We start from the raw sequence: 14,473 nt of genomic DNA on the forward strand, positions 1-14,473 counted from the left end.
CAGCAGTCAAACAAAAAAGCAAGCAAGAAAGCAAAAACGTTCCCACGTTGCTTGTCTGTGTTTATTGTGCTATGGTGTGTTGATATCTGTGCATTCCTGTATTATCCTTTTGTGTTACACATTTCGATGTTTTTTTCCTCGCTACCTGGCCTGACCTGTCTCCCCAATGTGATGTTTGTGTATTGTATGTACGGTCGGCAAGGTCTGTCATCTCGGTTGTGGGCAAAAGACCTGCAACTGACAAATAAAGGCTATCTCATCATCATCATCATCATCATCATCATCATCATCAAAAAAACAAACATAAGACTGGGAAACATTAACATGCAGTCACCACCAGGTGTCATGCTCCTGCCTGAACACTGTAATAGCAGTTAGTAACTTATGGCAAAAGGGGAAGGGTACAGCCTTGCAAAAGTTCACAAATAACCCACCAACCTGAAATTTCTCAGTTTTATATTACCCTCTGTAAGCTGGTTAATGTTTTATTAAGCACATGATTTAAACCTGTTTTCTTTCTTTACTTTCCCCCCCTTTTTGTTGTTGCTCTTGTTACTGCCACAGATGTGTGTCAGAAGATTGTGTGCAATTAAAGAGTGTGAATGTCCACACATTCTAACGCTGTTTAACTGAAGCGTTTTTACAGCTCATTGTAAAACCTGAATACTACTGTTCTTGGAACTGGTGGGTGGAGGCTCATGCTGCATGACAACAGGGTTCACGATTGTTATGTCGACACATTTTTAAAGCTTGCCCAATGAAGTTAACCCATGCAAAAACAACAGCATATAGGGATTTCTAGTATCATGCCTGCATCCTCTCACTTAGATAGTTTCTCTGATCTTTGATTTTAGAGTGCCAGGAGGTAAAGTAGACCTATCCTAAACATTTGGATACATTTATATATGGCTCTTTTTTTTGAAGTGCAGCCTGCTAATTTCTGAAACAGATAATAAATCACGTTTTGTAGGCTATTATGTCCAACTTTCAACAATAAAAGTGTGATATTATATTATAAGTAATAACAACAGAATAATTAGGTCACAAAGAGACACAAGGGCAGCTTTTACAAGAGGGGAATAGTCAACAGGGGTAATTTACACCTGACCTGACTTTTCATTATATGTTAATTTTCTACCCATCCAGCTGGCTATGCTATTTATTCTGATTACTGCTTGCCTTTCATGTAGCATCGATGTGGTGAAGTAGCTACTCCAATTTCGTTGTACTATTGTATAAAGTGTGACTGTGCAATGACAATAAAGAGTTAAAGTTAATATATACTGAGTAAAACAATACCAGTGGTTGAATATATTTCAAACTGACTACAGCATGTGTCATGACTACCTGTAAGCTCCACCTATTAAAGGCACAGGCAAACAAAAGGTACGTAAAGCGGTTTGTTTACTTTTACCCATCCCTGGTCGATCACCTCAGAAAGCCACACTCTGACAAGCGATTGGTTCGCGGTGCACTCTTTCCCCCAATCACCGAGCCTCTCTAGCTCCGCCCGCCACATCACTAGCATGGCGGCACGTAGAGCAGGAATTCCGCCTATGCGACGATGACAGCGTCGCTGAAGAGATAACAGCAGTAATGACTGTTGTACGATAGTGCAGGTCTGTTGCCCAGCAACATAAACCCCAGTTACTCTAAGGGTCAGCTAACCTGGTGCGAGCGGCTGGGCAGCAGCAGCCTCTCTGACAGACTTGACAAGACTGCGGATGAAGCCAAGTTTGTGCCCTGATGCTCTGAGCTGGACCGGTGCCTTTACTCCGCTTCAAGTCCTCGTCTGGAAGCTCATTCCTGCCGAATTGTTCTAGAAAGATGGATCTTCTCAGTGTGCTGCATTTCGACGAACTTTCTCATGGACTGGCAAACTTGTCCATGTTTCCTTTCTTTGACATGGCGCATTATATCGTCTCTGTCATGGCTCTGAGGGAGCAGCCAGGTGAGTGTTTACGGGACGTTGACGATTCTAGTTCCTGCCAAGTTTACTCTGTGAAGTGGCTTTTTTCTTTCTGTTAACTTTGTTTGGCTGAAGTTTGTAATATCAGGCCTCCAGCCATCCTGTTTAAAGTTTACCTGACTGCGTGGCACGTCGGTGGGGAATGGGGCTGTTTCGAAAAAGGAAAAGTTTTCCAGGTTCTTCACATTGAAAACAACGCACAAATAGCCCGCACGTGCTGTTTAAATGTGTTTATATAGCCTCGTTTCATAGGACTCATAAAATATTTACGATGTCATGTGCTTATTTGCATATTTCCTAGCTGAAGTGGTTCTTAATATGTCACTGGGTTCAGATCTGAGCCACTTAGTCTAATTTTTTAAAGTGCTTCTTTGCTGTTTTTACTGGTAATATTTCACATTAAACTAAATAGTATTTTGTTATGCAAAATCAGACACGCTGTAGGCATCCGCTTTGCTTCTGCAAAGTTGCAAGCGTTTTTACAGATTATAAATTATTTATCAGTATTGTAAAACATAACAGCTGTTAATTTGTGGGTTAATTGGCACGCAGCATAATCTGAACCTTAATTGGATAAGTTTGCATATAAATAGTGCTGCCACATATAGAAGTGCACTGCATCCAATTGAATTGATAAATTATGCAGTTAATAAATTAAAAAATTGCTATGGCTGAATTACTGGACCTTACTATTAACTTCTTTACATAGACTGATTGTTTTGGGCCAGACCAGGTGATGAGTTTGAACCATATCATGGTATGTTGTTCAGAAAATGCACAGATTAATGAATTCAAGCAAACTATAGCCAGAAGCATAATCAAACTCAGAACAGTCCGAGTTAGGCATGTGAAGAGCTTTGTTCAGTTTAAGTATTCAGATCTGTTAAGTTTAAGTAGTAATACTAATGGATAAATTCCACTCAAATAAACAAGGTCCTGCATTCAAAGGGACTGTCCAATCAGCTAACTTTACTGTCAGTGGCCTTTGCTGTTAGCAAGGGTGGAGCTACTTCATATTGTGTGGTCTTTTAATCTATGGACCCATATGCTGACTGAACATCAGCAACAGCCATTATCAGTCTTTCTGGCAAATATCAGCCTATTAGCACAAAGCTAATGTTCACAAATAGAGGCCTGTTTATATGCTGCGTCACATCAGCTTTTCATTGATTTTCAGCTACTTGCTTTAATGAGTACACTTGTTTTTCTAGATAATGAAGATTTCTTAGTTTCTGTCAAAAATCAATGATAAAAAATATTGGTATCAACTCAGAATTTCACAGTACGTCCACCCCTTTACCTGCTGGTTACCTCTCACTTTACCATACTCATTTAGCATACTGGTGTTCTGCGGATGCTTTGCAGCGCATATTCAGAGGATTTTAAACACAGCACAAAAGATTACTGGCTTTCCTTTTCCCTCACTGGAAGAGATTGCAAAAGCGAGATATATTTCAAGAAGCCTTAAAAATGAATAGGGACTCTTTTTCACCCTGGACCCTTGCTGTTTGACCTGTTGCCCTCTGGTAGACACTACAGAGTCATCAAAACAAGGGTAAACAGATTGCAGAGTGGTTTTTAGCCTAGTGCAATCACGGCTGTAAATCAAACATTTATTGCGGTGCATCATGGTACTTTTTATTTAACCCTTGACACCTTTATATTCATAATTATTTATTACCTTCTGCACCGTGAGAACAACTCTGTTTGATGGTGTGATTGGTTTGTTTTCATACTGTGTGGTATTTTTTTTGAGGAACTTGGAAAAGTGGCAACTTACTTTTGGTGTTGGAGCCTCATGAGTCATTACTTGTTTATCTCAGGAAAGCAAAAGCAATTAAGCTCTCCCCACAGCCTCAGTATAAACCTTTTAGTTCTGTCGTCTGCAGTCTGTCATTGTAGCAGTAGTTAGAGATCATCGTCACAAAAGTTTAAAAGCCCAATGCTTTATCTGTGTCACAGCCTATTGTATGAGCTAAGACCAAGGTTGGACACGAGCCATGTTATGTCACCAAGATAGTGGCTATGGAGACAGGTGGACTTTAACTGCACAGAGAGTTGACTCAAGCACGTGGACAGTCCATTGTAGTCCCCCTGCTGTAGGTCTACGGGCTATTTTTGAACTTGCCTTGCAAAGCATCTGAGCTACTGTGACCTTTTTAACCCTGTGTCCTCTACTCCGGTCTGTTTGTCTCTGGCTGGACGAAAGAATCACAGGGAGCGACAGTGTTGACAACACCGTTTGCAAAATTCTCATGTCGGTCGTTGCTTGTTCGCTCACTTCATGTTAGTTTGGTGACAATCAGTGACTTGCTTAACAAACAAACAAAAGGTCACTGAGAGAATGGCCGAGAGCAGATTTAAATCTCTGGGTCATTTAAAAAGAAACAGTAAACTCTGTCAAGGCACAAAACACACAGGAAGCCCCCCAAAAAGGAAAGGAATGCCATAAACCATTCAACCCTCCTTCGCTAGTCTCTTTCCTCTTTTCTCTTTCCTCTATGTCAAATCCACCTTCGTGCTGTGCAGTGGTGGGGCGGCTCCAGATGTTCTCAACCGTTAGCAAGAAGAAAAACAAGTTTCAGTTCAGCTTAATTGCACGTTAGACACACATATTGTACAAACGAGTATTTTGAAGGCGCTTGTCTGTTCTACCCCCTGTGTTTATGCCATTACGGAGTTATTTTAAGCTCCTTTATAAACACTGCTGAGAGTGGAGTGTGAGGAAAACGGAAGGACGGGGACAAGGAAGGAGAGCAGTGGTTATATGTCAATCAGTGGGCCTCTCTTTAAGCCAGAGACAAGCAGAGGTGTTTTTTTTTTTTGGTATTTAAAGCTAGCTATAATTATGCTGTCCACAGAGGGAGGAAGAAGAAGACTTGTAGATTTGCATATTAAGAGGAATGAAAAAAACAGTTTCCGTGTTAGATAATGCTGTGTTTGGTCTGTATATTTGTTAGATGTTATCCTGGTTAAAACGGAAAGACTTTTGTTAGACTGCTGCTGCGGAACAGGTGAACTGCAAGAGAGAAAAGAAGGAAGGAAGACATCTGCATTTCTCAAATTTGACTTGTAAATCCACTTCCTTCCAATGCAAAACCAGAGGAAGGCATTTTGCATGTCAGAGCACTCTAAGCAGTGCATTTCTATTTCAGCGGAAATGGTATTTTTTTTCTGTTGTTTGCTTCTTCATCGACCTTTAGATGTCATCATGTTTTATGAATTGATCTCCCTCCATCTTTAATCTCTCTGCGACCCATCGGGAACACACACTGACTACAGCAGTTTGCTTTGCTGTGGAGCTAAAGGTGATGACAGTGCAACAGTGTTTACTGTGTAAGCAGTGTGGTGCATTGGTAAACTCTGCACTGTAACAACCACAACAACAAAAAGCAGTGTCGAGGGTTTAGGCTGGGGGCTATCACAGAGAACAGGATGTAAATAACTGTCACGATGTCAGACTTTTTTTTTTTTTAAATTGCTGTTCCCCACTGAGATTTTTATTTACCCTCCCCAGCATCGTTTTAACCACATGAGGTGTGTTACATAAGATTTCTTGAGCGCAATCATGGAAAAAAGAAATCATAGTATTACACAGTGATGGCTGAAATCTGCTGACACTGAGCTGCAGCCACTTTATAGTGTATTCCTCACTCCATTTGTTTATTTGTCTGTGGCATGCTGGAACCCACACTTAGTTGTGAGGAAAAGTGAAGTTAACATACCTTTTTCCATCTGTTTTCTAATGCATGTGACTTTAACATGTTTAAGCATAAGATTACAACTGTGGTCAAAAATTTACATCCACTCATTGTGGGCACGAATGTCATTGTAATTTAGATTTATCTATTCCGAAACCAGCTCTGATTTGTGTTTAGAATCGTTGTTCTGTTGGAACACCCAATTGTGTCAAAGTTACAAGTTAAAGAATGTGAAGGTTATCCTTCTGTTCCATTATTCCAACCACTTTATGAAATGTACCAGTACCACTTGACTACCAGTACCACAGCCCAGAGTATGATGCTACTACAACCATGCTTGACAGCAGGTATGTTGTTCTTTTCACTCACAATTATTTCTCCAATCATACATCTTGTCATTGTGGCCAAAAAGCTCAATCTTTCTCCAGAACACATTTGGCTCATCAATGTGGGAAGCTGCAAATTTCAGTCAAGCTGAAAGGTTTCAGTTTTGTTGCCAAGGTTTCTTTCTTGGTCAGCATCCTCTCAGTTTATGGTGATGTAAAACTCACTTTGCAGTGATGCTGGTATTCCAGCAGTTTCCAGTTCATGGCAGGCTTCAGCCTCTGTGTTCATGTATTGTTCCCGAGCATCCTAACTAATTTCCTCCCATCTGAGGCTGACAGTTTGCGTCTTCTTTCAGACCTTGGCAAACTGGTGACGCATCTGAGCGACCGGATGACCATCCTGCAATCTGTAGTTTTTTTAGAAATGGTCCATAAAGATTCTTGAATGGCCTTCTATACTAAAAAGCTGGGGCTGTGCCAAGGAAAACAAGTCATTCATTAAAGTCATACATCTATGTACCTGCTTGTTTTTTGTGACCACAAAACTAGTCAGAGGAGACAGTCCACCAACTATGCATCAGCCCAGGCAGTGGACCTCAAATAAGTATAATAGGATTGATCACTCGGCCGTCTGGTCTCCAGCTGTCTGTGTTTGCAACGGAGTATAATTTCAGTTTTATACAAAGACATATCAGTGAATAAGCTCCTTTAGTACTGGCTGCTTACCTGTTGTATCTTTATGCCAGGTGCGTTTCTATTCGTATATGTGATATCTCAGTGCAGGAGGAAGTCCAGGTGAAATTTAAAACTTACTGTATTCAGTGTTGAGTTTTACCCGTGACTCATGCAAGCAATTAGTGAGATGCTATCCTGCATTTACTAACAGGTTCATGTGTCTGCTACCAGACACATCAGCTTTCACATTTTCCTCCACTGCAAATTGTCTCATGTAGAAACTTTGAACTCATTTTAAAGTTTTTTTTTTTTTCTTTCTAAGGAACTGCCACTCTATAGAAAGTTAAACAGTGAACAACTCAGACGTGAGGCCGAGGGAGGCTACATAGGAAGCAGCTTTAAATCCTCCTGGTTTACCAATCTCACTCCAAGAGTCTTTAATCTTTCTGTAATCCCCAGATTACCATTTTGGTCCTGTGTTTGGCCACACTGACTAAGGGCAGGTAACACAAGGACTGACTAAGAGCTACCTGTCTTAATTTCAAAACATATGTATATTCCTTGGCAGCATTAATTTTGGTTGAGGCAGACAAGGCATTGCAGGATTGTATTAGAGTATGTCAGAAAAAGTACTGCATGAAATGTGTGTATCTCATTGATATTGTAGCATAAAAACATATTAGCAGTTCAGGCCACCCATGATGAAGTCCACCTTTTAAAAGAGAGATCTAATGACATCAGTGCCTACACTGATTGCTACACTACTTAAGTTTAGCTCTCCACGCCACAACAGTGGATTTAAAAAAACAAGACAAACAAACAGTCAAGGTATGATTGAAGTGTACACTTGCAGCTTTAATTCAAGGGGTTTTAACAAACGTAGTGTATTAACACTTTAGGAATTACAGCCTTTTTATACAGCCTCCTATTTTCAGAAACTCAAAAGTAAATTGACAGTTGACTGACAAGTAGTTTCATGGCCAGGTGAGGCCTGTTCACTTTATTATTTCATGTCAAATTAAGGTAATGAATGAAATGGAATGGATTCCAAGTATTCAACTTGCATTTGGTATTGCTTCACTGAAACTCTCAATAATAGGTCCCAAGAAATGGTGACACAAGTAAAGGAGCCCATTATTAGACTGAAAGACCAAAATAAACCTATTAGAGAGATAACATTAGGAGTGGCCAAATCCGTAATCTGTGACTCCTTCTTTCCTCCTAAGAAAATTCCCCACATAGCATCTATACAAGTCCATAGTAGTATCGAGGAAGCAGGCGTATCATTGTTGTTTAAGTCGACAGTATAGAGACGCCCTCATGAATGTAAATGGAGAAGGTTTACAACAAGGTTACTGTGGTTGGCACAGAACATGGAACAGGAAGTTCTTTCAGATGTTTTCTAGACTTAGCTAGAAAACATCTGAAAGAGGCTGTACATGTCTCAAAGAATTGTTTTGACAGATGAAACCAAGATGAACTTGTACCAGAATGATAGGAGGAGGAAAAAGAATGAGAAGGGGAGAAACAGCCCTTGATCTGAAGCATACACGTCATCTGTCAAAGTTATGGCATGTATTTCAACCAGTGGTTGATGATGTGACTGCTGATAGAAATAGCAGGATAAATTCTGAAGTCCACAGGGCTATACTCGCCGCTCACATTTAACCAAATGCTGCAAATATCAGCTCTTCACTTCATTTAATGGATAATGAGGCAAAGCATACCACAAGAGAAGCCCAAGAATTTTTCAAGGTAAAGAATTGTGATTCTTCAAGGCTAAGCCAGTCACCTGACCTCAGCCTAATAGAGCAGCTTTTCAATGATTAAATACAAAACTGCATGGAGACAGAACCACAAACAAGCAGCAACTACAGGCCGCTGCAGTAAAGGCCGGGCACATCTAAAGGCCACTACCGCTCGAATTAAAGCTGAAATCCTGCACTTGAATCATATTGATTGTTTGATTTTAAAATCCGCTGGTATAACAACATCTACACCTGAAGGTCTTAATAGAAAGCAGCTTCCTTGCTAATTCATGCTTAACAGTCCATTTTGTCTTTTGAGTCTTGGCCGATCCTGTCATGTAGATGTTGTGTAAATGGTTTCAGTCACTCATACTGCAGCTGTGATTGACAAATAGACTGAACAAAGAAAAGGAGCTATCTGTGAACCTCAAACAATGTCTATGAAAGAGTATCAAACTCCATTATGTTCCAGTTATCTGTTATCTTCAAATTGAACTGGTTTATGTATCAAGTTAAGCCCAGTGTAAACGACATCTTACTCATTCACAGTGCTAGTCTCTTTATTCTAAGAACCTGCCCAATAATAGTGATCATTTATGTTTATTGTTCTTTATTATCCATTTTTGCTGTTGTGCAGGAGCTCTCGAGGTGTCCAGAGTCAGCCCCTTAGCCTGCTGGTTCAGCTCCATGCTCTTCTGTTTTGGGGGAGCGGTGCTGTCGGGGATCATGCTGGCAGAGCCACCAGTCGCTCCTTTGTCCAACAGCACCGGTGTTCTCCTTGCTTCAGTCATATGGTAAATATCTGATGGTTGAAATATCTAAAGCTGAAAAATAAGGTGTGTAGATTGTAGTAAAGAAAGAGGCAGAGGGGTTTGAATTAGTGAATAATAGATAAATAAAGTCATTATCCAAGTTTTCCAAATGTGGAAGAAATAGAGACGTTTTCAAAGAGTGTATGTATCTAAATAAGTCTTTGGCCCCCTCTGCTGGTGGCTTGTATTATTACACCTGTCTCACAAACAATTTACAACACCCCCTGCTGGTGAATGTAGGTACTTGACAAAGACCTGAGGGTAATGCTGTCAAAATCACCTTGAGCCTTGTTTAGTGGCCATGTCATTGAAATGTGCATGTGTCCACGTGTTAAATGAGCCTTGTGTGTCTCTATTAGGTACTTGGTGTTTTACTGCCCCATGGACCTGGTGTATGCATGTGCATCGCCGCTGCCCCTCAGACTGGTGCTGTCAGGGATGAAGGAAGTGACGAGGACGTGGAAGGTCCTTGGAGGGGTGACTCAGGCTCACAGCAAATACAAGGACGGCCTTCTTGTTATGATTGCCATCGGATGGGCTAGAGGTCAGTAGGTATGAGTGTGACGGGGCTTCTTTTTTTTTTTTTTTGCATGTTAGGGCTTTCAAGTAACCATAAAATATTTGAATATTTAACACACACATTTTACATATTAATGCGTAGCAACCATATATCTCTTTACTCTCCCTACCAGGTGCTGGAGGTGGTCTGATAAGTAATTTTGAGCAGCTTGTTCGAGGAGTGTGGAAACCAGAGACAAATGAGCTCCTCAAAATGTCTTAGTAAGCCTCACACAGACTCTCGAATATCGATTTTATGATATTTTTGTGGTCATAAAATGTAATTTTTAATGCACATTAAGTATATTGTCCTATCTTGACTGTAATTTGTTATATTAATGCTATACTATATACCAGGCAAGCAATTTTTTTTTTCATGGTCCCTTGTAGCTTTTCAACAAGTCATACAGAAATTAAAGTGGCATCAATCCCTCTCACTTTACCCGCAGTAATAACATAAACATGAGCATAAACATGAGGGTAATTTCCAGACTTTCCACACTATTCAACCATGCTGAAGATGCAGTTTATGCAACTGGAAGCCTGACACATCTCAAGTTAACAACATGCCCTGGTTTATTTGTGCATACAAGATGTGATTTATTTCAGTTGTATGTATATACTTATCTTCTATTTTTCAGTTTTTGTTAGGATTTATCTTTTTTCTTTGCTTTTCTCTTTAGTCCCACAAAGATTACCCTGATCGGGGCGGTGTTGTTCGCTCTGCAGCAGACACACTACCTGCCTCTCCAGAAGCACCACCTGATGTTCATTTACACCGTCTTTATTGTTGTCAACAAGGTCAGTCTGGTGCCAAACCTGGACTCCAAACCTGAACCTATGAGTAGGCTATAACTCAAGATTGTAGTAATTTGGAAAATTCCAAAGAAAGGAGGTCTATTTTTGATCAGTTTAGCTTGACTACTTGCAGCAAAAGAAATGAATAAATGCCACTCTTGTTATTAAGTTAAAACTTGGGTATAGCAAAGGTTTTAGTGCCACAGCTTCCTCCCAAATCGGTGCTATCGTGTCTTCTAAATGACCTTTCTCGCTCTGCTTTTTTTGAAGTTTTCGCCGTGGTGACTCACATTAGTACGGTATTACCCGTAGGGCTGGGGCTTTTGCATCATTTTCATCAGCTTGCATCATCCACTTTTCTCTACTCTGGGAAACTTGTGCTCTTGACTGAGACACAGATAAATCTAAGATGTCTTCTTTCAACTCTCATTCTGTTAGCTCCCTCTGACTCTGATCTGTCAAATTAACAGCAAACAGTTTCATCACGTTTAAGAGCTGTGTCCAGGCCTGCTGTTTGTTATTTTGGGTTCTCGGTGTTGCGGATGTTCACTTTTATTCCCAAATGAAAAGTAAATGCTCATAAATTTACTTTGTGTGAGATGGACTACAGTTGTTCAGCTTTCTATGAAAGGTGACAATTTGTTGTCTATAATAAGCTGAAATCTTTTCTTTCTTCTTATTTGCTTTTTGATTTGACCTCATTGGTGCAACGCTGCAGTCACGAGCAGTGGTCAGAGACCACACCAGCATTGTTGTGACTGTGTGATGAACTTGCTAGCTTGTTATCTTTTGAAATGGTTACTTTGAAGATGGGGATCAGTTCTGCTGCGACCGCTTGCACTCAGTTGCCATCTTCAAAGTGGCTTTGGTGCGGTAATACCTAACTTGACCTCATAATTTTGAAACAGAAGTTAAAACACCTTCATAAATATGTGCTCTGCAACATTGGTTTTATATATGAATATAACCAGCATGCAATGACAGATCATAGACAGGTTATGCTCATCGGGGCTGCTGAGCGTAACTGGACCAACTCAGCTTCTAAATTAGACGGCAGCTGTTTGCAAACCTTGTCTCAGAGTGATTGCAGTCACTATCAGTCAGACTACAGTTGGAGGACATGTGCAATCAGCTTGCAAATTGATCACTCACATGTGCGCCTTTCCCACTAACACCCACTCAGCTTGGCTCAACGTGGTTTTCATTTACAATTAAGTGCCACCTCAATGTGGGTGGGGTTGTTAGAACAAGGCAGCCCAAATTTCCTGTAACGTTATTTGTATGATGCAAACACGACACAACAATGAAGGGCATTGAGGCGATGGTATACCTACCGCTAAACCGATGTTACAGGTACGCAGTAGGTCATTGGACCACGATGTTGGTTTGTGTGTGGGCATTTCCTTCGTTGTCAGGTCACTTGGACACCAGGCTGAGTAGGTATTTAAAAAAAAAAAAAAGAAGTATCTGGTACCAGGCACTACTACCTAATGGGAAACCCCAAGACTGAGTTAAGCCAAGTAGGTACAAGTGAAAAAGAGGCTAAGGTCACCGCTACTACTTGCAGTCAGTCTCTGACAGCAAAGGAAATCAATATTTATACATATGTTTAAAAATGTGTATACATGTGGGCTTTTGATCTCTATATTTGCCAACTAGTAACGCCCTGTTACTAGTTGGTGTGCCTATTGGGTGGTGCAGAAATTAACACTGTTTCTTGATATGAGACCAAGGCGGAGACACATGACAGTAATGGGGGAGCATTTGTAAATAGGAGGTTTGTGTAATGATGCCGATTGGCATATCTGTCCCACACTAGATATGTCAATCCATCCATTATGGCAAGCTCTGAAAATACAGGAGCAACCGAGAGTACCAAGCTAGCCGGGGAGCATAGAGAAGTTCCTGCTGTGGCTGAGGGAACTATAAGAGCAAGGTTTCAAGTAAAGCGATAGAAGTAGCCATGTGATCCATTCATTATTTTAAAAAATGGTCATTATAGCTGATTTCAGGACATCTGCTCTGTTGAAGGACAATTTATTCTCTCCCAAATGTCATTAAATGTCTCATCCTTTTCTAAATTTTTCACACATGTATTGACGCATGTATGTTTTGCTCTGTAGTCAAGGATGATGCTGACGGGCTCCTCCACCTCACCCTTTGCCACCATCGAGTCAGCCCTCTATAAGACCCTCTTCGCTGGCTACTCGCCTTATGCCGCCCTCACCAGTGAGGTGAAGAGCGCTTGCATCGATAATAGCAGCATGAACAAGACAACCACCGCCACCAAAGAGTCCGGTGAGAATGGATCGTCGGGGCAGCAAACCCCAACTTCTCCAGCCACGGGACAGAGCAGCTCGCTCGAAGCCAAAGAGGAGTCACCGAACGCCGCGGCAACAAACTGCAAGAAGACCAACTAGTCAGCCTTCGCCCTGTAGCGCCTTTTCACCTCTAAGCAGGGCTGGAGTCATTTATGATTCACACATTTCAAGTCAGGAATTCACTTTAACTTTATTTTTCCATTTTGTCTTTTGTGCAGGGACACGCTTATTGTTCTTCAGGCTAAAAGGCCATGTTTCTTTTTCTCTAAACGATTTCTTTTGCATTTCTTAGAAAGTGATTTCAAGCTGGCTGCTGAAAAGGAATTTCAATAAAAGCCAACTCCAGCAAAAGCCCTGCACCTTATATTCTGGGATAATCACCACATCCTTAAAGTACTGTAATGCTTTTCCTGCTGTTGGATATGAACATCAAACTATCTCTGGGCTGTAGCTTAATTTTTGAAATATATATTTATAATGGGAACAATCAATTTCAGGGGTTTTGGGGACCAGTGCTGTGCACCTGCTGATCTACGAATGTACTTCATTCCTCTCTGTATATATTCTGCTTCGTGTAAATGCTAAATTTCTTACTCTGAAGTGGTTACATTTTTTTAAGGAAAAAAGAAAAGAAATTCTATTCTATGAGATCCAGAGATTTTATTTATACATAATGATTTCACTCTTGAATGTGTAACATTTTGAAATGGAGGACCGTTTTATTCAGTCACTCTGGCGAATGCTTTGAATGGTGATTGAAAGCATGAGAATAAACAGGTTTGAATGCATGTGATTTCCTGCCTATGGTGTTATTGTACTGCTCAGTGAACACGAGTGCACTTGGGTTTAAATTGCCAAACATATCAGTAGTTACATTTTAAAATGTGTCTATCCTTGAAAGAATCTTCTCCTTATTAATGCAGCTCTCTTAGCTACATTTGTTCAGCTTCATGTGTCAAAGGAAAAAAAATGAATGACTACTTTTAGCTTCTTGTAAGTTGATACAAAGCAGCGCAACGTCTAGAAGTAACCTCCACTATAGGCTGAAACATTGCATCAGTTTATCATCAGCACCTGATTGATATCTCAGCCTCTTTAAAAAGCTGCTGGAGAGAGATCCCCCCCACCCCCCGAAATCCCCGCCTCCCAAAGTTCTCATCTATGTAACCTCAGACAGCAAAGAACCCCCCTGTGAATACAAATTAAAAACAGAGGGTGGGTGTCAAAGAGAAAAGAGAAGCTGTTCAAAGGCGATCAAAAGCGATACTGGTTGAGATGATGTACCTGCCTTTAAAAAAATGCCTCAAGTCCACTGATGTCAGACGTGTGCGTGTCAATTACGGGCTCGTAGCTTGCGGTGTTTGTTGCAAAAAACCTGCTTTGTGTTGCTTTCTGACTCTAATGGTGAACTGCGTGACCTGGAAAACGGAAAGACATGTTAATAAGCCTCTGTTATTCCCTGTGATGGCTGTTATGGTAAGAAGGCAGGTGACACGGCAACAGCTCAGAGCCTGAATGGTCCCAGACAATTCTCTTAATGAGGTCCAGACCTGTATGACCCTCCC

The 14,473-nt window shown here is 40.8% G+C and overlaps 1 protein-coding gene across 1 annotated transcript; it reads left to right on the top strand.

The window, feature by feature from the left end:
- The first annotated feature begins 1,502 nt into the window (after positions 1–1,502).
- On the top strand, positions 1,503–13,695 carry tmem38b (transmembrane protein 38B). Its single transcript, XM_086300914.1, has 6 exons — positions 1,503–1,951; positions 9,057–9,213; positions 9,591–9,775; positions 9,924–10,011; positions 10,473–10,590; positions 12,711–13,695. The coding sequence occupies exons 1-6, from the start codon at positions 1,828–1,830 to the stop codon at positions 13,005–13,007; spliced, it is 969 nt and encodes a 322-aa protein (XP_086157040.1). The 5' UTR covers positions 1,503–1,827; the 3' UTR covers positions 13,008–13,695.
- Positions 13,696–14,473: the final 778 nt, after the last annotated feature.

Source organism: Aulonocara sp. 'chitande type north' Nkhata Bay, linkage group LG7 (assembly GCF_057382095.1).
Source record: "Aulonocara sp. 'chitande type north' Nkhata Bay isolate Kocher_YH1m ecotype deep benthic linkage group LG7, A_spYH_male_GT1.1, whole genome shotgun sequence".
Taxonomy (NCBI): domain Eukaryota; kingdom Metazoa; phylum Chordata; class Actinopteri; order Cichliformes; family Cichlidae; genus Aulonocara; species Aulonocara sp. 'chitande type north' Nkhata Bay.

Excerpts from the sequence above, each read along its gene's own strand:
- tmem38b (XM_086300914.1), top strand. The coding sequence starts at position 1,828 with ATGGATCTTCTCAGTGTGCTGCATTTCGACGAACTTTCTCATGGACTG. Across the intron at positions 1,952-9,056 it reads GGCTCTGAGGGAGCAGCCAG|GAGCTCTCGAGGTGTCCAGA; the intron begins GTGAGTGTTTAC and ends GCTGTTGTGCAG. Across the intron at positions 9,776-9,923 it reads TGCCATCGGATGGGCTAGAG|GTGCTGGAGGTGGTCTGATA; the intron begins GTCAGTAGGTAT and ends TCTCCCTACCAG.